General features: G+C 24.4%; 1 protein-coding gene across 2 annotated transcripts; it reads left to right on the top strand.

Moving 5' to 3' along the window:
• LOC132929074 (ubiquitin carboxyl-terminal hydrolase 3-like) lies at positions 1–23,286 on the top strand. Of its 2 annotated transcripts, none has more exons than XM_060994134.1 (13): positions 1–383; positions 598–790; positions 10,887–11,034; positions 11,216–11,356; positions 11,433–11,561; positions 12,379–12,576; positions 14,384–14,614; positions 15,958–16,132; positions 17,205–17,328; positions 17,388–17,506; positions 17,585–17,775; positions 17,860–17,906; positions 18,272–23,286. In XM_060994134.1, exons 2-13 carry the CDS (start codon positions 688–690, stop codon positions 18,394–18,396), a joined length of 1,731 nt encoding a protein of 576 aa, XP_060850117.1. In that variant the 5' UTR covers positions 1–383; positions 598–687; the 3' UTR covers positions 18,397–23,286. The 2 variants fall into 2 exon arrangements, with proteins under 2 accessions (XP_060850117.1, XP_060850118.1); XM_060994135.1 differs by having other exon boundaries at positions 374–512.
• The last annotated feature ends 3,914 nt before the right edge of the window (positions 23,287–27,200 follow it).

Raw genomic sequence — 27,200 nt, 5'->3', positions numbered from 1 at the left:
ACACGGATCCGTGGCCAGTGTCAGTGTGCCCATTCTCCATACGGACACCGCCGCCTTAGGTCTGCCCGTTCGCTGCCGCCGTCGTCTCATCATTCATCGACGCTCTGCGCGTGCGTCCCGGTTCCATACGACTTTAGGGACGTTCAGACCGGAGTCCAGTGGTCGCAGTTGGTAGTTGTGTCCGCGCACACGCTCGCTCGACTTCCTCCATCGTTGTTGCCCCTCGTTTAATTCGTTCACTCGACGGGGGCGGTTTTCAGTACGTCCCGTCGTCGTGTTCGCTGACGACAGTGGCAACTACCCCCCCCCTCCCCTCACCGAGATCAATCATCACTATCATCTGTTTACCCTTACTCGTTACCTGAACGACACCACGAGAGCGAGTGAGTAGTGTCCCCGAGTATGATACCTAGTATACCATATAGGTGTTATTTATAGTATTATTACTGTGCTTTAGAGCGAAGTAGATTTTATTAGATTTTATCTATTCTACGTCACTTCTAAACAATACAGTAAATTATTAAATTATTTTAATATAGTTGATTGAATTATTAAATATTTATTATATTATTAATTATGATATTGTGTATGTATTAGGTGGACTACTTGTTCTTGATTTGAAAAATTCATATTGCTTGTTGCTGACGGTACTCGTCTTACAGACATCTTTAATTATCTCTACAAGTCATGGATGAAGATATGGACTGCCCACACATTGTCGACGCAGCCGAAAAGCTGAAGTTGGATGTGGAACAGATTAGAGCTACACTCAACAACAGGAGTTGCAATGGTGAGATGTCATGTAGACGTGTAAAATAGAGAGTACATGACACCACAGTAATAAATATATATTTTAATGTAATGTGGTGATGACGTCTCTAGAAATTATTATTATGATAATTATTACTATTACTGTTATTATTATTATTATTATTATTACTATAATAGGGTTCTTACTATAGCTATTATTGTTGTTTATATTGTTATTACCTCTATTGAGGTGAGACTAGAATTAGTCAATTGGCCATATAGGTTCAAACAAGGTAGGTACTGGTTAAAATATCTTAGCTTCTATGACCCTTCTAAATGTTAATTACTGCATTTATTTTCAGCAAGTAGGTTAAACACTTTCTACCTAGTTGCTTTTTGCATGTTATAATTTAGTATTTATTATTTTGAAAAAAAGATTATTACTATTAAAGTGCGAGCTTGTTGTTTTAGTTTTATGACTATAATATTAAAGTAATTATAAAGATATTTCACAACTTTAAACTGAAGTTTATCAGTCTTATTAATCTTTGACCTTTTGTTATAATTTTAATAATTAAATTAAACAACTTTTTTATATTGCATGTAATTTTATATTTTTATAATTTTATCTCACAATTATAATTAAAATACCTAAATATTATTAGTTTTTGTTTTGCTATTCTTAATATGCATGGTACTTTAGAAATATAATTGCCTGGAATGGAATTTGAACATTTTTTTGCTCATTCTAAGGACAATTTTAGGTATTTATTTTTATTTAAAAATAATTATTTGGTGATACCTTTATTTGCAGATATTTTTAAATTCCTTGGCAGAAGAATACTTGTACAGTACCTATACATTTCCTCCTCAGATATTCGCCAATTTTCATTTCTCCTTCAGGTATTCGCCAATTTTCATTTCCCCCAGGTGTCAATTCAGACAGTGTTAGAGATTAGTCATTATATACATAGCATTGAAATAAAAAGTGTGTTAAAAAATGTACAGAAATATGAATTTGAGATTGGTTAAAAATATTTGGGCTGGCTAATATTTAAGTCTTTATTATTTTTTAAATCTCTAATGTAATATCTTTATCCATCTCACATGCAATATAGAAATTGTATGTATTCATTACCTTTTCACTGGACAATTCATCTTATAATGATATATGGATTATAAAAAAATATTTGTCTTATTTGAGTTAACATTTTACACTTAAAAAAATATTTTGCCTTACCATTTTTAAGTAGATTATTTTCTATTAAGAGGTCGTCAGACCCACATGTGTTGTGTTTGTCTTACACACGTATGATATAGCAAATTTCCGTTCACCAGTTTCAATAGTACGCTGTTAGTTTTGATATTAGAATAAATTGTCCTATTATTAAAATTATTAAACTTTTAGGTAAGAACATTATTTGTGTACTGTGTTCTTATATCGGTTTCTTACAATATTTTAATTTTTAAGTGAGTTATGAGTATGTAAAATATTAATATTTTAAAAATTAAAAGCTAATAATTCACTTAAAAAATAAAATATTGTAAAAAACAAATGAGAGAACACAGATAATGTTCTTATCTAAAAGTTTAATATTAATAATAGGATAATTTATTCTAATATCAAAACTAACAGTATACTATTGAAACTGGTGAACAACAATTTACTATGTCGTACGTGTATAAAACAAAAACAACATATGTGTGTATGGCGTCCTTTTAAGGCTAATAGTAAATTGTCACCCTTGTATATCACACTCTCAATCCCCTAAGGTTGTAGGTATAGGGGTTCTGTTTTGGTTCACATTTTTGTTAGTAACGTTTTTGTTCAACCATTTTCAATTATAACATATCCATGTTCGTTCCCTACCCTAAACTTAGAAGTATTGTGTAAAATCCAGAGATTATTATTGTTTTATTTATTGTTAATTAGGTGCATTAATTTATTGTGGCAATCAAAATGCATTTCCCAAGATAATCAGATTTGATTTTATATAGGGATTCCGGTAAGGGCCTTATTAGTTAGTAACCCAGTATAGCATTTCAACAGAAGATTTTTTACCGATTTTTAATCAGTGATAATGCAACTGTTCTCTCAAAATATGGTAGTAAAAATAGGTTTGCTGAATTAGTTGTCAAAAAACTTGTTATTGTTTTCTATGAATAAATATTGCTTATGGAATGAGATAGTAAAAACTATCGTTTAACCTAACCTAACGTCAAACTTTTTCATATTGTGTATTGTAAAGCATGTTCTTATCATTCAATGCATAAAATAATTTTAGATCATAAATTCCTAAGAGACTGAAAAGTAAATTATAAAACTCAATGTTTTAAATTAAAAAAGCCGAACAATTAAAATTATTTCAATAAATTTGATATACAGTGTGTTCAGTATTCACGCTAAGAGGTACCACACAATATTTCAATTGGATGACACTATAAAAAGCGTTTTTCTAATTGCAAAATTGGTATGTTGAAATTTTATATTTACAAATCTGTTTTTAAATATGTTCAAATTACACTCAAAAATCAAAATAATACCTTTTATATTGTTAAATACCTATTTCTAGATAGCGAAGACAAATAAACACTTTTTTGTCTTATTTGCCATTCATTTACATTTGAAATAAAGTAGCTAATGAAGGTAATGAAAATTATGAAAATGTATACACTACAAATTAGAAATTTTTTTTTTTGTAATTTGCTACTATAACAGTTTTATCCAGTTTTATCTAATAAATTGTACAAAGTTCTAAACGTTTTAAAAATTCTCTTGATGTGGTTGCATTTATTTGGTCTTCTTTCAAATTACTACATGTTACTAATATTTTGTTTATAAATCTTCGACATTAATAGTTGGATCTGTGTGTCTATACCTAAATTATTTAGACTTCTTTTATTTGTCACAATATGCCAACCTCATAATCTCATAATGTTATTTAAGTTTGTGACTAGAATATTCATTCAATTTTCTACAAACAACATTAAAAATGAAAACATTTTGGGTTTTTTAGATGATTCTATATATTTAAAAGTTAACCTAATTTAATTACAAGTTCAAATAAAAGAAAAATGTAATGTACACTAGGTAAATAACATGAATATTTTGATTTAAAAAGCGTAATTATGATGACCATATGAAATTAATGATGGCCTACATATTATTATCAATACTATGACATTTTGATCATTATAATATATGTGTTAGTAAAAGTTAAGTCCCAAGGCTACATAATTTTGCCCTCCCTCTTCCAAAAACATAATTAAAAGGCATTCTCTATTTTTTATTTGTCTGCACTGTTTATTTTTCTCTCTAGCCCATGTGCAACATAGACAAAACATATTCATACAAAATGTTTTTTTTTATGTTTATAAGTAAGATCACTTATTATAAAAATTATAGTCTATAGATAATAATATTTTAGCAATAATGATTTGTTAAAATATTATTTTAAATAATTCAATTTACAATTTATTAAGTCAAATAATAACTTGAATAATAATAAAATATAAAACCCATTTAATATCAAACCTTCAAAAATACTATATAATAGTTGATTTTACTATGATTAATTAAAAATCATAAAGACAATTTTACATGAATGCAATTTATAAATGGTGCGCATGGGTCTGAGTAAGAAAAAAAATATTGACATACTTTACTGACATCATTTAAATTTATTAAACATCAAATAATAATTAAAAATTAAAAAAAATATTGAAAATTTTTGATGACCTTGTTTGTTACCATTAATAACATTGTTGTCATCTAGTTTTGTATAGGAAGTAATACAATTTTCATTATTAAGGATTGCCATTTAATTTAGTCTTTCTTCTTGAATATTCAATCTTAAGTATGGTTCTCTTCTTTTTGATACTGAAATTGAAACAGTTACTACACAGTGTATAATATATACAACTACATGCTTAAGGCATTAATAGAAAAATCTTTATTTTTGATAAAATCAAGGTATTGCTGGATTGTTTTTGGATTTTCATCAAATTTTTAGGTTTTTAAATATGTTTTAAAGTATAAAAACATTAATTGAGAAAATATCTTCCCAAATTATTCATACAAATTTATGAATGCATTTTGCTTATTTTTGGAGTTCTATAGGTACTAATACATTTTTCTTATTAAATGACAAAAAAAATTACATTTCAAACATCTTATCATTTTTTTTTATTTTTTTCTATTTCAGTTTTAAGTCTATTGAAGAATTAAAAAATGTAGTTATCTTAAAATATATACTACTAACCTCTATATTTTCATCAATGCATCTTTAAAGTTTTCTAAAATAGTTAAATTGTAATATTTGAATAAATTATGTATTCTTCATTTGTATAAAGGTCATTTACATAAAAGAAATTAATTACTAATAAATGTCTAGAACTGTACCCAAATTAATAACAATAAGTATCATAATTTTTAACTGTCAATATTTCAAATTTAAATTATAATTGTAATAGTAATAGCAGCATCGATCATTATATTATTTGCAATTTTGCACAGTTATGAAATCAGAAAGTACCAGTATAATCAATATTTTTAAAAACAAACAATAAAAGAAACTACCATTTTTATAATATACATTTAACACAAATCCTATAGGATGGTGAATACTAAATTATGTTACTAGTATTATCAATTATCATTATCCTGCATCCATGGAAATAGATTTCGGTTTATGTTAATTCTATACAGTTTGTTTAATTGTATATTTGTATTAATATTATATCATTTCTGGGAAAGTTATCTCTATTGTGTTCCCCAATTGTATTGTTAGTTATATCCATATTGACTGTTGGGTATATATGTATTTTATTTAATATTTTTCTTAAAAATAATTTATTTTTGTAAATTCTGTACAATAATAATGAATTACTCCCAATATATCAATAATTTGTATCCATATAATTAATTTTTAAGTAATTTAATTTAATTCCAAAACAATCCAGGATTATCTCGAGTATTATGCAAACCTAACTACATTTTTTATTCGATTTGTGTAATTTTTCTTTAGGGATGACAGGCTTTATTAAATATGTTAATGTTTATTAATTGATTTTATTCTCGGGAAATACTGTCAATTGGGTTGTTACAACCCTATGATGTTCAGTGGTTTTTTTATAGCGAAGGTAGAGCAGAAACGAGACATTTATTGAGGGACATGAAATTGTACAAAGACACTTATATTTTTTCATAATACATTGTGCCTATTTTAGATAATAAGAATGATTTATTCATTTTTCAGCATTATCTTAAATTTAATGTCATTATCATAGGATATTATTCTGTAACATATTTCTCATAAACATGAAATTATTGACATTACTTAATTACCATCTTTGTAGTCTGTGTTCTTGATTGCTGAGAAATTAGATTGAAGGTGTTTCATTCTAGAAAATCTGAGATGTTCAAAATATGCGCTCTAGAAAGATTTTTGTAGGAAAAAATATTGTCACAGAATTTTAGCATTATGGTCATGATGTTCATTGGATTTAGTTCATTAGTACTGAAATAATTCTTATCTATAAAGCAATGCTTATACAATTTTTACAAATAGTTCTAAATTTCCAAGTGATTTTATTGTTATAGTTGCATTCTGGACATCTTATTTTATGTAAAAACTGTTTATTTAGTGGCACATAGAGGAATTTAAAGACCATACGCAGCTTACAAAAGTACTTACTTACCTTATTTTTAGATATATAAAAAAAAATTCTCATCAAACTCAACAATTCTTATCATATAACATTAATTTTGAGATTCATTTTTAATTTTTAATTTAAATCTTATAAAATATTGATAACTTAGATTCTAAATGGCCTTAACAGATAACTGGCTATATTTGATGGCTTTTATGCCTGGTATATATCGTAGACATATTAACTTAGACCAGTGGTTCTTAACATTTTATAAGATTTTGCGGAACACAGCCGTAAAAAACAACAGTAATTATATACATTTTTTAATATTTTTCTTATTGTTTTAAAATTTTGACAGAACACTTATACCAAGTCCAAGGAATACCGGTTAAAACCACTGACTAAGACCATAGTGGTATATAAATAATACATTTAGGGAGAGGGTTCACAGTGATTAAATATTTAAATAAATCAGTAAATAACTGTAGTTAGCATACATTAATTATTATAATTTACATAAGTTTCCCTGTTGACCAGTAATTTACAACTAGTTACTTATAGTAACCTGGTTGAGCACTATTGTATCAATTCAGATAAGAACAAAAATAATAAATAAAATATTATCAAACTTCCATGTCAAAAAAACATTTTTATATGAAAATATAATCTTTTTTTACTAAATTAAATGGTATTTTATCTCTAGCCATATTTAGACAATAAGTTCTATTTAATGAACATTTCTATGTCAAAATTAATTTGCTATAATAATCAAATAAATTTTAAACACAAATGCAAAATACTATTTTTACGTTTTACCTTTGTTATAATTGAAGTACAGGGATGATAGCCCCCTCGAAGTCAGCCACTACAAACAATTGGGTATGACATGTTTTCATTGTCTAATTCATACTTTGTAGTCCAGTAACTTAAATCAATCATACATGTTATTAACCATTAAGGATATTTATAATCGTTTATAATCATGTAAAATTGTAAAATCTAAATTTACTATATTTATACATTTTAACTAGCAACTGTTTCTAATGAATAGTAAAATAAAAATGTTTTAAATATTTATTTTCAAAAGTATTTAATAATTTATTATTGATTGAATACAATTTAAAATGTTTTAGAAAAGATAAAAATATTTTGATCACCTTAAAAAAAATTATAATTGTGTGTACATTATAATACAATAATAACTTCTAAAAGTTCAATTTTAATATTATAAGTATTATAAATAATTGTATTGATAGAAAAGTACTTATACCTAAATTATATGTCTAAATAATATAACAATTATCTACTGAGACAAATATGAATTTATATTTTCCTAATGTATCACCTAATAATATTTGCTTAAGCCTTATTTATCATGGATTTATTTAAATAATTATATTGTATTAATTATTTAGTTATGTTGTACCTAGCTTTATAAATAATGTATACAAAGTTAGTGCTTGTAGAGAATGAGGTTGAAGATTAAAATATAGTTTTTTGTTAAAATTTATATATCAAGATATGTATCTAGTTTTCAGTAACTAAATAAGTAATTATTACATTTAGTTACTTCTAAACTTATAATAATAATTGCATTTAATTTATTAGAACTTATATTAGATATTATTTTCTGTAGTATTTTGATGTTTGGTTTGCTAGATATTTCAAAAAGAAAAATTATCATATGAAAAATAATGTCAACAACCGAACCTGTTAGAATTTTTTTTTAATAGATTTTGTCTGACATTAAAACTGGTTTTATGTTAAACTAGGTGTACAGATTGAAGTTCTAAACATTCTACTTATGTAAATAAGTCTTACCTATATAACAGGTTTTTCTTTAATTTTCACATTAAGCTTATAAATAAAAAATTATAATTTATTATTACAATTAAAATCTATATAATAAATAATAAACTATTGTATAATAATCTAAGTTTATAAAACTGCACTACCATATTTTGTCTTGAAGTAAACTATTAGCAGCAGAATACATTTTTTGTATAGCACTAAATTTAAATGACTGTGTCAGAGAAACTATAATTAATAAAAAAATAGAGAATAAAGATTAATTATTAATTATTCATACAATTATAGTTTCCAGCTTACAAAATAAATATATATTTTTATTAGTTAGTAATTGTTCTTATGGGAAACCTTTTATATTATTTTTCTAATATTTTCTATTATAGTATTGTTTGCTTGTATCTGATATCATATCTTATATTTGTTATGTGCTTTTAAGTTTGACTATATAATACAAGTTCTATGGGTTTGGTTCTTTTACTTATTTTTAATAATAAGAATATTTAATACAATATATATGAAGATATGTACTTTGGTGTCTGATATTTGTAGCTGTGTGTGGTCTTAGTGAATTAGGGTAGTGTTTTCCAATCTTTTTGTAATGGCGACCCATAAATTTAGTATTTTTTGGTTATGTGACCCCCGTTAAAACAAAAAAAAAATTGTCTGTTTTTTTATATATTACTATTAGGGCTTAGATATTAATGTTCTTAAAAATACCGAAAAATGCCCTTTTAAAAAAAGCATTTATGACCTAAAAACTATATAAAAAAAAATGAATTATTTATTAAATAAATTCAAATTATTATGTAAAAAAATGTCTTGTCTAATTTAAAGCCAGATTACCTGATGTTAAATTCAAAATGAAAATAATTTATATTATGTAGTACTTATATTTCAATTAGGTCAATTTTTTTAGTTATAACACAAGAAATACGTCAAAAATGTTATATAAAAATTAAAAATGCATTAAAAACGTCAAAGAATGCCCTTAAAAGTATAAAATCTGCAAAAAACTGCCCCAAAAAATATTGTAGTTAGAACACCGAATACTTGCAACACATTTGTAGCTTGGAAAGCATCGTAAAAAAATATTCCAAAAAAAAAAGATGCAAATGCATTGGAATTAGAGTTTTAATTATCATCAATATAATTGCCTAATCAGTTTACCAACACTATAAGTTGGGAAACACTGAATTAAAGTATTAATAAATAAATATATAGGCTCAGTTGTGCAGCAAAAATAAGAAAGAAATTAAAGGAACGTTAGAATATATATGTGTAGTGGATGAAGTGAAGGGGAGATCACTATTATCTTTAGATATAAATGTTATATTATTGTAGAAAAACTATTTTGGTGATTGAACTTATTGTGATTCATTGAATTAGAAATATAAAATGAAATGTAGGATAAACTAGAAATAATTATGTGAAGAATAGGTATTATAATAGCTATATAATAAAAAAAAGGACATACTAAATATAAAAAAAAAATAAGAAAATTATGCAGAAAAGGGAGAGTAATTGGGAAAAATACAAATAATAAAACAATAATTTTTCAAAGAATAAAAAGAAAGGAAAATCAAATAATTAAAACCTTAAATATTTTTGAAAGTGAATTGACTGGTTTAATCATTAATTATTTTATCAACCTTTGCAAAGTGATTCCTTGTAAACATAATAGTTTGGTATTAGTGTATTACTGGTATCATATAATGAAATTAAAATAGTATAATTCAATCAATCATTCAATACACACATTTAGATTTAATATAATAAAAAATAATTTTAAATATATAGACATTTACAACTAAATTGTAAGATATCCCAAACTGTAACATATATAAAATAAAAGTGTGTGGTATATGGATATAATAATTATAAATAATTACATTTTATGAAATTTTAAATAAAATATTAAAAGTAATTTGTTATTCATACTTTTACGAAAAAAAATTGATACAAATTGTTCTAGCTATATATCAAAAAATATTTAGCCCCACCACTCTTAAAATAATAATAATAATAATAAAGATAAAATACATTCTAATAATTAATTTGTTTATTAAATATCTACTACCAAAAGATGTTTAAAAAAAATAGTAAGCATGTATGTAATAATATAAAAACTATAAGTCTATAACTATAACTATACAAACAAAATTAAAATTAAAATTGAATGAAAATTCTTTTACATGTTTTAAAATTTGGCTTGTAAATTAACATACAAATTTTTACATAAAAGATTTTTTTGAATACAATAATATACAAAAAAATATTACAAAGATCAGGAGATTGAAACTATGAATAAATAAAAATATACCAAGACTTACACAAAGTGGTTATCTAGGGGGGGGGGGGTTTGATTCTATATCTATCAGTTTTTAAACAGTAATTAAAAAATATCTTTAATACTATATTTTCAAGATCAATCATATTATTATATTAGTTTTTTATAAGTATTATACCTGATATTAATTATATTGAGTGACAAAACAAGTTTAAACAAATATTAAAAAATTGAGTACCTATGTAATTCTTCTTTATGTAGGAACTGAAATTTTATATAAGAAAAATATTCAAAATGTACGGGTCGTTAATTTTTATAAACTAATAACTAAATTTTTAGTTAATTTGGTACACAATTAAAAAAAACTAAGTTTAGTATTTTTTTTCAGTTTGCTTACGAGTAGATCAACTATGGATGTGTATGGAATGTCGACAAATTCTTTGTGGACATAATGCCGCAGGACACAGTACTGCACATTATGAGTTCCACCAAACTCATTGCATATTTATAAATGTAGAATCTGCTGCTATATTCTGGTTAGTTCAAAAAATAATTACTATTTAGTTTATATGATCTAAAGATGTATTTCAAAGAAGATTTTTATTGCTTGAAATATTTTTTATGCAAGTCATAATTTTAAATATATTTTCATAGATTTATAATTATTATGTTTCATAATATCCACAGAATTTAAATTTTTTTTTTTTATTTTTAAAGTTTCAAGTGTAATTCTGATATAGAACCAAAAAACCACGATGATGAATTGAACCGTCTTCGACAATTTATTTTGTATAATCGTGGACCTAGTGCAAATAATAGTGGACCAAGTGCAAATAATACTAACAAAAAGAGAAGACGGTAATTATTTTAATAAAATTAAAAATTAAATAAGGCAATCATTGTATTAAACCTTAATATATTTTTTTATGTTTAGAAGAAAAGCACCTAAAGCTGCTAAACCAAAAAAGAATAGTCTTAAACGAGGTCCTAGAGCTAATAAAAAAGTCTGTATACCTAATAATGAAAATGACTGTTTCATGAATACAGTTTCCCAGGCTCTTAGGTAAATATTACTATTAATTAGTAATTAACTGTATGGTTAGATTTTATATAAAGAATATAGTGTTTAAAATTAAAATATTTGTAAATAAAATCCGAAGTATTTTGCTTATGTCTTATAATATACATTCTATCTAATGTTTGACGTTATAATCATGTAAATTTATAAATATTACTTTTTTAAAATTATTTATTCAATTATTTGTGTAAATGTTCTATAAAATAAAATATTATCCATAAATTACCTATTTATAGAATGAAATTATAGAAATCTCACTATTATTTTTTTCAAAATTGTCTGTCATTGATCATAATTTTAGGTTTCTATATTATAGATAGAATACCTTTAACCTGGCTGTATCTGTTGTGATTTATGTTGTCTTGGTTATCAATACAATATTTTTTGGCTCACTCCCAATGCTAGAAATATTATTGTATGTACTGATATTGTATACTATCCATACACATTTTTTGATTATCATATTCGATCTCCACAAAAATGTTAGGTATGATCTATCAATTTATGTTTAATGGTGCCATATTCTATCTATCCCAACATTATTGTCTATATATTGTTGTATAGACATTAAACAAATTAAATGAACATGCCATAAAAAAATAATTTTATATTTGATAAATTATTATTAATGACTTTTGTTAAAGATACCATTATTATACCAATAATCTTGGAACCAATTTAGTCTTGTTTTTAGAGATTCTTATTTTCCCTATAAGTTTTTAAAGTGTTGAATATACAATCTATGAACTATCATATTTAAAACAATAAGTGTATTAAAGCTTAATATATTTTTAATATTTAGTGAACAAGAACCTCAAACTGTTATACCAAACACAGTTAACGATTCAAAAAAACCACTTAAAGCTATTGTACCAAAAAAAGCACTCAAAGCTAAACCTAAAAAACCATTCTTTAAGAGAGGTCCTAGAACTAATAAAAAAGTTGGTATATCTAATAGTGGAAACAATTGCTTTATGAATGCAGTTTGGCAATCGCTTCGGTAAATATTGTTTTATTATTTATTAAATTAAAAGTTTAACTTAATAAAAATACAGAGTAAAATGTTTTGCACTCAATTGTTTGATAATAAAATATATTCAAAACTTTATTCACACTTCCCTCATTATCTCTCTTACATAATTCTATTTTTTTTTTTGTTTTAACTATAGTTTTATTATTTCTTATTTAATTATTTAAAGATCTGTATTGACTTAAATATTAAATATTATAAAGAATGAAATATCTTAAGAATTTGTTCGCTCAAACCAGATGTTTATACTATATCATTGATATAATATGATTCATTATTCTGATAATGATTTATTTTTTACTCTGGTATGAACCAACAAATGTTTTGCCTTTTTCTTTTTATCATATTTTTATTCATAAGTACAGTTATAAAAACCTTATCATTAAATTAATTATTGTATGTACAAGACATCCATGTTAACGTATAAACAACTAACTATAATATAATTAAATTTTATTTATGTACCATTTTATTTTACAATTTATATTTTGAAAATCAGCTCTGGACAAGAGATTAAGAGATTATGCTATAATTTTTACTACTAAACATCAAAATCATTCTTTAAGTCTTGATTCAGAGGCCACCAAATTACCAAATAATAAATGGATATAAGTTAAAGGTATTAGTTGTAAGCATAAATGAGGGGGTTGAATTATGAAAGGGTGTTAGTTTTATATTTTGCCCAGAATAAAAAATATACTAGATCTGAGTTCTAGGTACATTATGTAACGTGTACAACTTATAATAACCAGTGAAAAATTGTTTGCCCTGTATGCATATAAATTATTTTATTTAGAGGACATAGTACCCACATGTGTTGTCTCTGTCTTACACACATACAACATAGCAAATTTTCGTTCTCCAGTTTCAATATTGTGCTGTTAATTTTGATATTAATGTGAACTGACTTATTATAACATTTAAAGGTAAAATTATTATCCAGGGCCCCACGGAAGCCTTTATTGATATTATTATTTTTAATTAAATTATGATAATTTTAAAATGTGCAGTTTCAAAAAGATCATAATTTATTTAAGAATAATAATACATATTTCCACAGTTACTACTCTTAGATTTAGTTTAGAGCAAAGGCACATATTATATATTTTATAAAGAAAAATATTTCAGGTGCATTGACCGGATATATTTTTAATATATAGATATATTTTTTTAAATTAGCATGTTTTAATTTAAAATAATTTTGATTATTTTTAATTTTTAATAACTTATCAAAAAATGTAAATATTAAAAATCTCTCCGGTCAATACACAGGAAATATTCTTTTTTTAAAATATATTATAGGTATCTTTGCCCTAAAATGAACCATAGATCGTAATCATGGAAATACAGAATATATTTGTTCCTATATTATGTGGGAGATAGACAAAGAAAACAAATGTTTGTATAGTGGCCTCCTAATTATTCACTGAATTGTATTAATTTAAAATTTCCTTTCTAAATATTAATATAATGTATTCTTTTGCAATTTTGAATTAAAAGCACTACTGGTAAATTATTTAAGAAAATATTTCTAGATCTAAACTATTAATGTTCTAGGAAAAAAAATTAAATCTTTATTTTTGTCAATTAAAAAGGCTTGAGCCTAAATAAATACATCTATGAATAATTTTTAATTAAGTGTGAATAAAGTATTACATTATACATTTTAGTTTAAATTATAAATAAGTGAACAATATGTAACTTTTACTTTTAAATACTAATATTTATTTTTTCATATTTAAGGAATTTATTTTATCTAATTTTTAAAATATTTCAGCCATCTAAAACCATTTATATATTGTATGAAATTGTTCAAACTTGCTGAAATATGCCATCAAAATAACAATAATAGTTCAGATCCAAGGTTACAACATTGTATAGCCCAAGAATTATGGAAATTATTGATGACATTAGTTGAATGGCAAAAACCGGCAAGCTATAAAATTAGAGAAGCAATTTCACCAACAGCTCTTCTCTCTATTGTCTGCAAAATTAAACCTCGCTACAAGTTAGTAATTAATAAGATACATATATTTTCACATGATTTAAAATTAAAATAAATATTTAGGTATATTTAAAAGGGACATATAATAGTAAATTTAAGTTGTTAAAATAATGTATTTTTATATTTAAGAATTAATAATTATGATAATTATTTTTATGAAGCAGTGATAGTGGTGTGAATATATTTTTCTGTTATAATTAACTTTTAACATATGAAGAAACATAATTATATGATAATTTAATGGGAATATTTTTGTATGGAGTGTAGAATTTAAGATATGGATCTGGTTGTTAAAATAATGTAAATAGTTGTATTAAGTATCTACTATGAAGTATAAAAGTAATTTGCTAATGATAATTATTAGCCATTAGATATGATAAAATTAATAAGTTAAGAATTATTACATCTAAAAAGAATCTCAATATAACAATTGTAGTTTCTTTTTTTTTACAAATTTCATGAAAATTCTAATGTCAGCATTCATCTCATCTATTTATAACATTATAATCCCAAAATTCTGACATTGTGTAAAAATTTCCAAAAACAATATACACTACAATTTATTCAAGTTATAATGTATCTACCTTTCTAGGTATATAGATTTTATTCATTTAAATTTCAAAATTTCAAATTATTGAATCAAACAGTTTTTCAATCAATTTTCTATAATATATTAGAAACCTATGTTAATTAATGTAGGTAAGTGTATCTTATTTGTTAATAAAATATTAAATTAAGCTAGAGTAATTAATATAATTCTTAAAGACCTTGTGGGCTTTAGTTATAAATAACTATGATTTGAGTTAGAATTTTTACTCAACTTAATTGCTTCCAGTTTCATGTATCTAATTTCATATTTATTATATGAATATATAAATATATCTAAATTTAAATTTATTAGGTAGGTAGTAATTATTCATAATATTCAATTTAAAATTTATTTAATTTTATATTAGTCATTAAGTTAAGTATTTTTTTTTTTTTAATATAGTAACTTTCTTGTTCTTTTAAGCATTATACTTTTAAGTATTTTTAAAAGACCAAAGAAACAAATATATTGTTTGAGTAAAGTGTAATTATTAATAATTGATGTAAAATTATTTGGATTTTGCTTTTTACTGGTTTATTTATTTATTATTTATTCTGGTTTTAAAATTTCTGTATTATTACAATTAGAAAAAAAAATTCTTGCATAAGATTAATAATAAATTTAGTCGAATGAATCCATTTGTAGTATAATGTGAACCAGATAGTTGCAATATTAATATGACATTATCAGTTATATTAAAAAAAATGCTATACATATCTAATAATTATATTGTACTAAAATTATAATGAATATTTAGAGGATTTCATCAACATGATGCTCATGAATTTTTGATGTTTACATTGGATACTTTACATTCCGAGCTGAAAGATGAAAAAAGTAAATTGTTGTTAGAGGAGGGAATAACAAATGAAAATCCTAATAAAATTGATACACTTGTGTCCATGATGTTTCGTGGGTTTTTATTAAGTGAGGTGATTAATTTTTCACTTAATCACTATTCATTTTGACTTTTATATAATATGGAGTAGGGTGTAATGTTTTAGTTGGATTTAACAAAAAAATAAATGATTTTAGAATAAGATATCAAAATTTTAGAAAATCATTTTTTATATTATTTATTATACAATTTAAATTATATTATTAGTTTTATATTGAAAAATTATTTAAAACTATCACTGATTATAATTTAGATGTTTGAATAAAAGTTTTATTTAAATGGTTTTTAATTGATTACATAATAAAAATAATAATAATTTAATAGCTTAAACTTAAAAATTCCATTTAGACTGTTTTTATGAAGATTGATTCAACATTACGCCTTACTCTACATAATATATATAAGCTGATCCATGGAATGTGGTACAAATCAATTTTCACTTATTCTATCATTTATACAAAAATTAATATACGCTAAATGGATCATCTTATATATTATAATAAAATGTGAATTTTTTAAACAGGTTCTTCCAAATTGTATGTTACATTGTATTATGGGTGTTAAATTATAATGAATTTAGTGATATTTTGTTAAAAATTTAGTTCTTTAACTTTGTAACTTTTAACTAATTTTACTCAAAAAATCAAGATATATTATCTAATATACTCTATTAGATATTTTTAAAAAGTGGATATAGGGCAATTTAATAGTTTACCTATGATGTAACAATTTTTTTAATCTTTAGTTTTTTTAATTAAACTCATAATAGTGTACCAATAATATACCTTAAGCATTTACCACGTCGATTCAAATGTTATCAATAATAGTAACATTTAAATAACTGTCATCCGCTTAATTTCAACTGTAGAAAATTAATTTAAATAAATGTTTATTTAATTCATTTTGAAATTAAAAAAGATATAGCCAAAAAATAAGACAGTATTGCTCTGTAACTCTATAATTTGTAAGGACCGTCTTTAAAAACAATAATATGACATCCTATTAATATTACATTATTTAAGAGTTTCCATTATTTATGATCATACAATTTGTAAGAATCTGTACATTTAACTCAGTGAAAATAAACAATACTGATTTATTATTAGGTGTGCTGTTTAAATTGTAATACACCTTCTAGAACAAGAGATCCAATCACAGATATTTCTCTAGATGTTCCAGATTATAAAAATGCTGACCCATCTGTAACTCGACCGGTTGATCTTTTAACTGGTAAATTTAAACAAATTTTATAAATATTTTTATGATTGAAAATATTTTTTTTATTTTAGATTGTTTGGCACGTTATTTTGAAATAGAAGAACTAAATGAAAAAAACTTTTACTACTGTGACAAGTGTGAAAGCCAACAAAGATCCACTAAAAGATTTTGGATTAATGCTTTGCCTAATGTAAGTTTTTATTTTTACTAACCTATAGGAAAATAATTCTACTCTTCTATACTTAACAGAATGATTATATTTATTCAGGTGTTTTGTCTCCATCTTAAACGGTTTAGATGGGAAGAAACTTATCGTACTAAAGTCCATACACATATTAAATTTCCTATGGAATCATTAGACATGTCTCAATATTTGGATAATGAAATGAAAAAAGTATTGGTTAATGAAGTTACATACTTGTTTGATTTAGTTGCAGTTGTTGTACATGATGGAGAAGGGTAAATAAAAATCAAGCTCTTTACATATATTATAAATACTTAATACATATCTTATTATTCATAAATCATTTATACCATTTTCAGAGGAGGATCTGGGCATTATACTTCTTATGCTTTAGATGAAAAAGAAGGTAATTTTTAATAATTAATAAAGTTCAAAAATAACAGTTTAACAGTTTAAGTTTTGTTTCAAAATGCAATTTTTTATTGGTATAAAATTTTTCAAAAACAATTTAAGTGTTACAATCTTAAGTTTTTTAGATTCTAATTATTTTCCAAAATATTTTTTTTTTTAATTATGATTGAGTCATTAGTATTTTTTAAATCTTATGAGGCCTGATTTTATTGAAAATATTAAATTAAATTAAAACAAACCCCAACAAATTCAAATTACAAAACCATAGATTGTGATAACAATTTTGAAAAATCACTTAATATAAACTGCCTTTGTCATAAATATGTACATATATTTCTTTTTCTTTATTTTATAATTTAGATCAATGGTATGAATATAATGATGAAAAAGTACACGAAGTTGATGCATCTTTGGTAGAAAATGTGCAAGCGTATATGTTATTTTACATTAAAAGGGAAATGAGAATTAACTTTACTGATAAATAACTTAATTGGACCACTACTTGAATGATCAATTGATCAGCTGCAATTTGAGTATCAACATTTTATTCATCCTAATTATAATATCCTTTGATGGCATATAAAAGAATATCTATTTAAAAATAATTTAAACAGTATTCTTATTATTGTATGTGTTTTTATGCTTAAAATGTCATCGCTACGTGAATATTTACTTTCTTATTATTATTTTTTTTCTAATAATAAGGTTTTTTTTATATACAAATAGTGCTTTAAATTATATATTAACTGAGTTTTTGGCATTTAAATAACTATAGTTAAATTTTAATATTAGAGTTCATGTGTAAATCATATATTGGTGGCTGGGTTAACTATTTAATCATGATCTCTGGTTTTATTGATCAATATAATATGAATTATAATTGAAGTTCAAGAAATAACTACAATCTAATATTTAAAATTTTGATTAAAAAAAATGAATTTGAGTAACATAATTAGACAATTAATTTTTATTTCACCTTTTAATGCTTCAAAATTTTAAGACTAATTAATAAAATAACTTGAAGAGTAAATAAATGTTAAGTTTTTATTTGTTATTTTACACTGCCAATTTTTTTTTTAATTATATATATATTTTTTTTTTTAATTAATTAATTTTTGCTACGACCAATGAATATTATTTGTTGAAAAACATTCCCAAAGTTTATTTATATTTTTATTACTATAACCAATAAGAATAACTGAATTATTGTTTTTACCGTTTAAGTGTTTTTACGGTATGGTAATGGGTATAATTCCATAATGACCATAATATTAAGTATAAACAGCATCATATGATTATTTATTAAATTAGAAAATAATGTATTCTTTGATTAATTTAGTACAATCAATATAAGTTTGTAATGAATAATATTTTGTTCATGTTGGGATGCAATTAATTACAAGTTGATAAAACTGTATTTGTTATATTGGCAATGATGGATTTAAGATAATTAAATCAGGAATTTGGATAGTTTTTTTTCTAAAATTTGAATAATTTCTGTGTTATTATTAATAATTAATCAATTGTTTATTCTTAATTTGCCTATTTTATAAACCTATAATTGTTAAAATGTATGTATGAAAAAAAATATTATTGAAATACTTTACTAATTTGATGTTAAATGGATAATTTAAAACAACCAATAATACTAAAAAATACTAGTTTTTGATTGCATTATAAAATACAAAAATATATACACATATATTATATGTATACATATAAATAACACAAATCAAGGATAGATAAATTTAAAAAATAACAAATATTATCTATATAATATTTAATATTAGTAATAAGTTATTTTCAGAAACTATATATGCTAATAACAATAATAACTATCAATCATTTTTATTTATTTCATTATTTTTCAATAATCATGTTCCTATTTTAAGGAATTAAAATATATATTTATTATTGAGTAATTATAATATTAATTTTTGTCATACGTTACTTATTATATACATATAATTATTGGTGAATTTTATTTTTAAATCATAACTATTTTAATGGTCTTTAAATAAAACAAGTAGAACAGTAGTGTAGTATTTTTGTGATTTTTTGACAAATATTAATAATTAACAAATGCATTTAAATAATGTATTATATTAGAAAATTATTATGTTATTATTATTTTTTTTAACCAGACAGGTTTGTTCATTGGGTGAATTAATTATTTTATGCATACAATCTTAAAATATGTTCTTATTATACAATTATATATTTAGCAAATGTGAGTTTTTTTTAAAATTTGTTATCTGTATAATGTATTTTCAAATATGGATTTGTGGTTTTAATAGCTGTTAAAAGTTTATCTGAATGTATGCTTAATATATGTTTATTATTAAGTTAAATTTTAAATAACTCAATTATAAAATAATTTTAAGGTGTACTTAGCTATAATTTTTCCTTTTACAATTATTGTGAAAATTTCATAATCTGTGTTTAGATACATAAATATGTATTACAATTCAGTTTTAAATAATTAAAGGCATAATCCAATAATTTGATATTCTTGTTTATTCAAACAGAAGAGCTTAAAAGCAATTTATTGAGATTGTTAACAAACATAAAGAAACAGTTCTTTTTTATATTAAATGTTTAACAAAACTTTTGTTTTGAAAATAAAAATTGATAAATCTGGTTATTGAATTGAGCCTTTATTTATTTAAATACAGTAGAACTTTAACAACGGAAAAATTAAAATAACTTGTAATGATTGTAAAACAAGCATTTCCTTAATATCTCATTAATTTAAAATTACTTCATACTTCGTTATAATAATTTTTTTATCCTCAAATACAAATTATCAAAGTTCTACTGTATTTTGAAAAATAAGATTATTTTTATTTATCAAGTACATTTTGTTATTAATTAACTTATATTTAACTATGTTAAGGCTATTATATTTTAAAAGTTAGAGAAGGCTTTGCAGTATAATAGTACTACTTATCAATTAGTTTTGGAAACAATAACGTATTAATTAACTAAATTACTAGAATGTTTCTTTTTAAAAAATTGAGTGTTATCCAAAAATAAGAATGTTTAACATACATATTAAAAGAAAAATATTACACTGAAAATTGCATACCTATAACTTTTAGAACATTTTAATAATTAAATAAAATTATACATTAAAATTTGTTTGAAAATAAAATAATTTGGTGTGCAATTTGAAGTCTTTATTGTAAGTTAAGTGTTTAGGATAACACTTATAAATCTTAAAATGTTGACTATGTAATTTTGAACAAACGTGTCCTAATTTTTAAATATATTTAATGATATGTTGTCTTCATTTTCTCACTCCCTGATAATTATTGCTAACATGAAGCTAATTTTGTTATGTGATTGACAAAAATTGCTCATGCGCTATTGTATTTTCACCCATCTATTAGCGATATTTGTATTATTTCTTATTAATAGAAATTTTTTTATTTTGTGCTCTTTAAGTACTTTGATTTTGGACTTGTTCTTTTAAAATAAAATTTTATTTCTGGATCCTTTCACTTGACAACATCGGTAGTCACAATTGGCGTCTGTTGGATCTAAACTATTAAAGTGTTATTTATCAATGAAGTGTCTTCCTCGTTGCTACCTACCGCCATGCGCTCGATTTAATTTGCTTGGTGGCAGAACTGAGTTGTAACTGGCTTAACTTTTGTTCATATTCCTGTCGAATAGAGATTCTTTGTTTGTTCTGTATGCGTACATGACAATTAATAAGTTTATAATTTTACGTGGAACTTCTTTACTAACGCACGAATCGCAGTTTTCGGTATATAATTATCTATACCTCCATCGATTATGTGTATGGAATCTTCCTATGAATCATATTCGTGGGTAGCAATAACACATTTTTTTGATATTATTAGTTTTTTACTTATATTTATTGTCTCAGCGCGTTCGAGCCTCTACGAACGTAACGACGCCCTATATTTCATCTTCGTCGGAGTTCTACCTTCGAATTCGGCGTAGTAAACAGTACCACTGTTGGTTATCGTTTAATTCAATATTTATTTGTACCTCCGCCGACCACTACGGACGAGACATTTTGCGCATATTACCTCCGTTGGTTTCTCGTGAATCTACCCCCGTTCGGGTTGGTTCAGTTGTTGAGTTCGTAAGCGGCGTTCGCATCACATTTTTTGTACCTCCGCCAGACAAGAAACGTTCAGCGCTTATGAACGTTTCTTCTACCTCCGTAGGTGTTCTTCCCGTATCTACATCCGATATTTGACGGATTTGTGTGCAGTGGATCCCACGTCTCCGCCAAGCATATTGTGCTCGGAGGGATTGAAAACTATTTTGATTTTAATTTTTATACGTATTATTAGGAAATAATCAAATATACTGTACCTACGTGTTATTTGATTAAACCATTATAGTCGAGTATGTAAATGACCAAAAGTGGAGGTACATATTACATATTATGCGACATATGTATAAACTAAATCGATAATCAATCTCCCCTAAACGTTATCTCGGTATTTTTATTTACCCAGGACCACAGATTAGACGAATTTCTATGATGACCGAGCTATTGAATTTTTATTTGACATCATTGAATGAATGACCAAATAAATGTCATTACTCCCTCACACTGGTTATCGTCCGAATATGGATTCCCGCTTGAAGTATATAAGCGTTATATACTTTTCACGCGACCGAACTTGATTTAAAGTGATATAATATACTGCAGTTCACTCGCTCCCATTCGATTGAGAATTGCCTCTTTGAACAGACTTCTAGTCTTCCTTTTTCGTTTGTTGAGTTGTGCACCATTTAGCTGTTTTTCTCGTGTAGTGCACATTATTTTTTTCCTAGTACCTATTTTGTCTTTCATGTGTGTACGAGTATATTATAATATAATATGTAACTATATTATACTGTAAATGTACTTGAACTTAATTATTATATCATATCTAATTTATAATTGTGCTGTGCAGGTATCGTTGTACATATTTTTGTACCTCAGGCCTAAGCCTGTTAAATATTCTAAATTAATACCTTAAACGAAATTTTTTGTGTACTTATACTCGCTTTAGAATGTATTAAGATTAACGAGAGACTGTATTTAAATATTACGATAAATTGTATAATAGCGTTGACATATTGTATATTTTTTAATAATTACAAAACAAAGTCATAGTTAGGGATATATTATATAATTATTGAAATACAAATAATGTTGTTAAATATTGAATACTTTAATTTTAATAAATATATTGTCAAAACGAATTTAAAATTTCGTGATATATTTTTCTCTATTGTTGCTGAAATGTATACTACGTATGTATAATATACCTATTATGATATAATATTGTATAATTTGTATATGTAACATCTATCAAACTAATAAACAAATATTATCTATATTTCTTTATTTTATCTATATGCACCTCAATGTATCTATAGTAGTAGTATTATTTTGTTATAATGTTATGCAGAACCTAAAATACTGTAGTGTCACCTCAAAATCAAAGTGTCTCCCGAATGACAAATTTATGTGTTTTCAAGTTTTATAACGTGTTTTTAGTTTTGATTGCAGAAATAAATAATAAAAACATTTAGGAGTTTAAACACAATTTAAAATATTTTGAACGTATACTTTATTTATTTTATATATTTTTAGTACCAGTATCATATAAATAATATTAATGTGTAAGGTAAGTGGTACATAAAAGAGTGGAGATTTTGGGAGTTACAACTTCCGCAGATTTTTTTTTGCTATAGAAATCTGTCAAAGCTCAAAGGTAACAGCTACTTGAAACCAGATTTTTTTTAGGCCCTGTTATGCCTACTCATTTTCACTATCTGCAGCAATAATACAACTACATAATAATATAAACCAGGGGCGGCCAAACAGTCGATCGCAAACGATTTCAAAGTTGATCGTGTTAGAATTTATTTTTAGGCTACACACACGAAAATTAATCATGGTGGTTAGGTTTTTTAAGGAAGTCGATCCTCAAAAGTTAAGTATATTTTTAGTAGATCGCGGCCAAAAAAGTTTGGTCACCCCTGATATAAACTAAACATACATAGTACATATCTATATTATATACCTTCCTTGCCATGTTATTGACTATTTACTAAGTGTAAGGTAAAATGTATCACATTTTCTTAAGACTAAGTGATTTGCGTCTCAGTTATATTTTACTATAATTAGTTGAGTCTATAATAGCCTATTAAGTAGTTTAGGGTGAGCAACAGATGTGTATGTGTACAACGAATATTGTGTAAATGATAATGCCACATTGCTAAGGTTCTTATTGTTTTTTAAGCCAGCGAGTTTTGATAGTTTTGACAAAATACGACATCAACATCGAAGCTTTTATTTTAAGAGTATTACTAATTTGTTGTCGATTTAAAAATGTATCGTCTAGTTTTAACCGTTTTAAGTGATTATGCTGTTTAGGTTGATCTATTATATCAAACTATTTTTTAATTTATAAAATAAGACTTACATGATTTCAAACAACAGCAGCTCCAACGTTGTATATCATCTTTAAAAGTTTGTGAATTCTTCAATACCGTTAAAAAATAATTTTTCTTACAGACAAATCCATTTTTGAACGAAAAAAACAAGTTGTATTATATAAAACATGTGGTATAAATTACACTTTAAAACAACGCGTGCGATTTGAAATTAGAATGATGACTAAAATTGTAAACGCGATGATAATCATATAAAAGTATAAACGTAATCTGGGACAGATTGTTATTATGTTTATTACTATATAATTCGATAAGGTATATTAATCAAATAATGGGAAAATCCAAATATCGATAAAAATATTGTAGAAACGTAATTTACCTAGTAGAGTGAGTAGACACTATATAGAGTACTAGACACTATAGGCAGCAATGAAATACAACGTGTAGGTATACAATTTACCTACTAAAATCTTTATATCGGCATTTATTTTTATCGGATACAATTCACCGAACACGATAACTTTATGCCGTGTAATTATATAGAGTTCATTCAAGCGGAGAGGTTTCTCATCTAGTGTATTTATTGTTTCCTGTCAATTAAATACACATAAATACGTATGATATCAAAAATTCAAAAATTCACATTATAAGTATTTACACTTTACAGGTTTTTTTTTTTAAAAAAAAGCGAGTGAGTTAAGGTACGCGAATGTGTTAAATTTAAGTTTTAATTGAACTGTTCAATGGTGTATTATAATTACAGTACCTACACGAAAAACGACTATGAGTGTCAGCGTACCTATATAAAAAGTAGGTACATTCCAATAATTGAGTACCAGTGTGGCAGTGTCCAGTAACATGATCATCTCTAGTCATTTTTAGTTAATTCTCTGCAATTATCGTCGTTGCTTGATATATTATGAGAGTACGAGCAAATTTAACTTTTCTTTTTAATTTACTCTCAGGTAAAACTGTCTCCTCTCTTGCATCAATTTCGAAATTCCTACATTGACCACAAGTAATAACTAAATTTTATTTTCCTGTTTGTAACACAAATCAAACTGCTAATGAGCTACTTGTACGAATGATGAGAATTGTCGATAATTTACCGTCTAACTCTTCTAATTAACTTACCATTTTATGTTTTCTTTGTTGTTCAGTATAATTGTTTTCTTATTTCGTTTCTTATTATATCTTTTAATTGTATTTTAATATTTTAACTATTAAATATTTCTTTTCTTGTAATATAACAATTACCATTGGGATACCAACCTGTACTTTTAATAAATAAGTATAGTTGACGGTATTATATGTTGTAAAAACATTTTATTCCTTGGTCAAAAAGCTTGACAATTAATCAACACAAATACACAAAGTTCTCTATACAATATTTTTTACATCAGCTACGAGAAAAACAAATACAAAAATACAGTCATAATTTTTACACGGTATAAATTAATTTTACAATAGCTTTAAAAAAAATAATATATCTAATAAAAACCAATATTAAACAACTTTATGAATATAACTATATAACTATCATAACTTTATGATAATATTGATCAATTAACATCGATATTAGTAATTTTATAGATATCTGATATTATATAATATTTATAAAACACACAATATATAACAATATAGTCAATATATTATGCAACTTAATCTTTATATTATTGTTAAAGGTTGTATATATTATGTATAGTGTTAGGGTATGCACGGTAACGGTATATGATATTGCGTGCATAGAAATACAATTAAAAAAACAATGTTTTTTTTTTTTGATATGGATATGAATTGCATATTATTATATCATTATACATTATGATTTATGAATATAAATAATAATTATGTTAAACACATTTTTAAACTATAGTTGAATACTAAAATATATGTACATTTATTATATTATATTTTGTTATACAGAAATAAATGTGTGTATAAACTGTATAATTTTAGCGAATTCAATTGAAATCCGGATGATGTAGTCTGACCATTTATGTCGGCCGAATTTTGTCCCCAATAAACGGTCTAATAATTTGGTAAAATATTGAGCTGATGCCAGGTCCATGAAAATCGACTTAGTGTGCAAATCTACAAATTTAAAATTTTTTCAATACAAAAAAAAAATTACGGGCCAAAATTTTTTCAAGCGCCTTAAGCAGTGCTTAATTTGCTTGTAGGTTAATTCGGCACTGCGTTTAACGACTTGAATACTATATGAACAATAACAACAACAATATTCGTTACAGCGATTTTGGAATAATTACCTATACGGCAAAAACTTATTAATGTTTGTATACATTATATATTATTTATACACTAAATTAACACTATATAGCTGACCTATTTCCTTCACGATAACAATTTTATTGTTTTATGTCAAGAATAAATATAAATTTAAAAAAAAATACTGATCATGATATGTGTAAAAATTAGTTCAACCGTATTACTCAACGTAAATAAATACATTATTAATACCAATATTATTTAATAAAAAATAAAATATAATTAGTTATTATATATAAGTTAAGTTCGTGGATCGTGGTATAAATAGATAATAGCTGACATAACTAATATAAATATTTTCAAAATATTTATTGTACGTATATAGTAAAATACAATACATAGTAAATAATAATATACGTTAAGTTTCAAGTCTCCAGTAATAATAATTTTAAGTTACACCAAAATAACTAAGATCGTTATTTTTTGTTTAATATCTTATTATCTCGTCCATCGTCATAATTTTACCTTAAAATATCCACACTAACCACACTCCATAATAAAAAACTGAGTTTAATTATATACATTTTTTAGATTTTTAAGTTTCAAAAATAATTATTTATGATAT

The sequence above is a fragment of the Rhopalosiphum padi genome, chromosome 4 (assembly GCF_020882245.1).
Source record: "Rhopalosiphum padi isolate XX-2018 chromosome 4, ASM2088224v1, whole genome shotgun sequence".
Classification (NCBI taxonomy): Eukaryota; Metazoa; Arthropoda; class Insecta; order Hemiptera; family Aphididae; genus Rhopalosiphum; species Rhopalosiphum padi.
The sequence above is the reverse complement of the archived record's forward strand: the minus strand, read 5'-3'. Positions and strand labels throughout refer to the sequence as shown.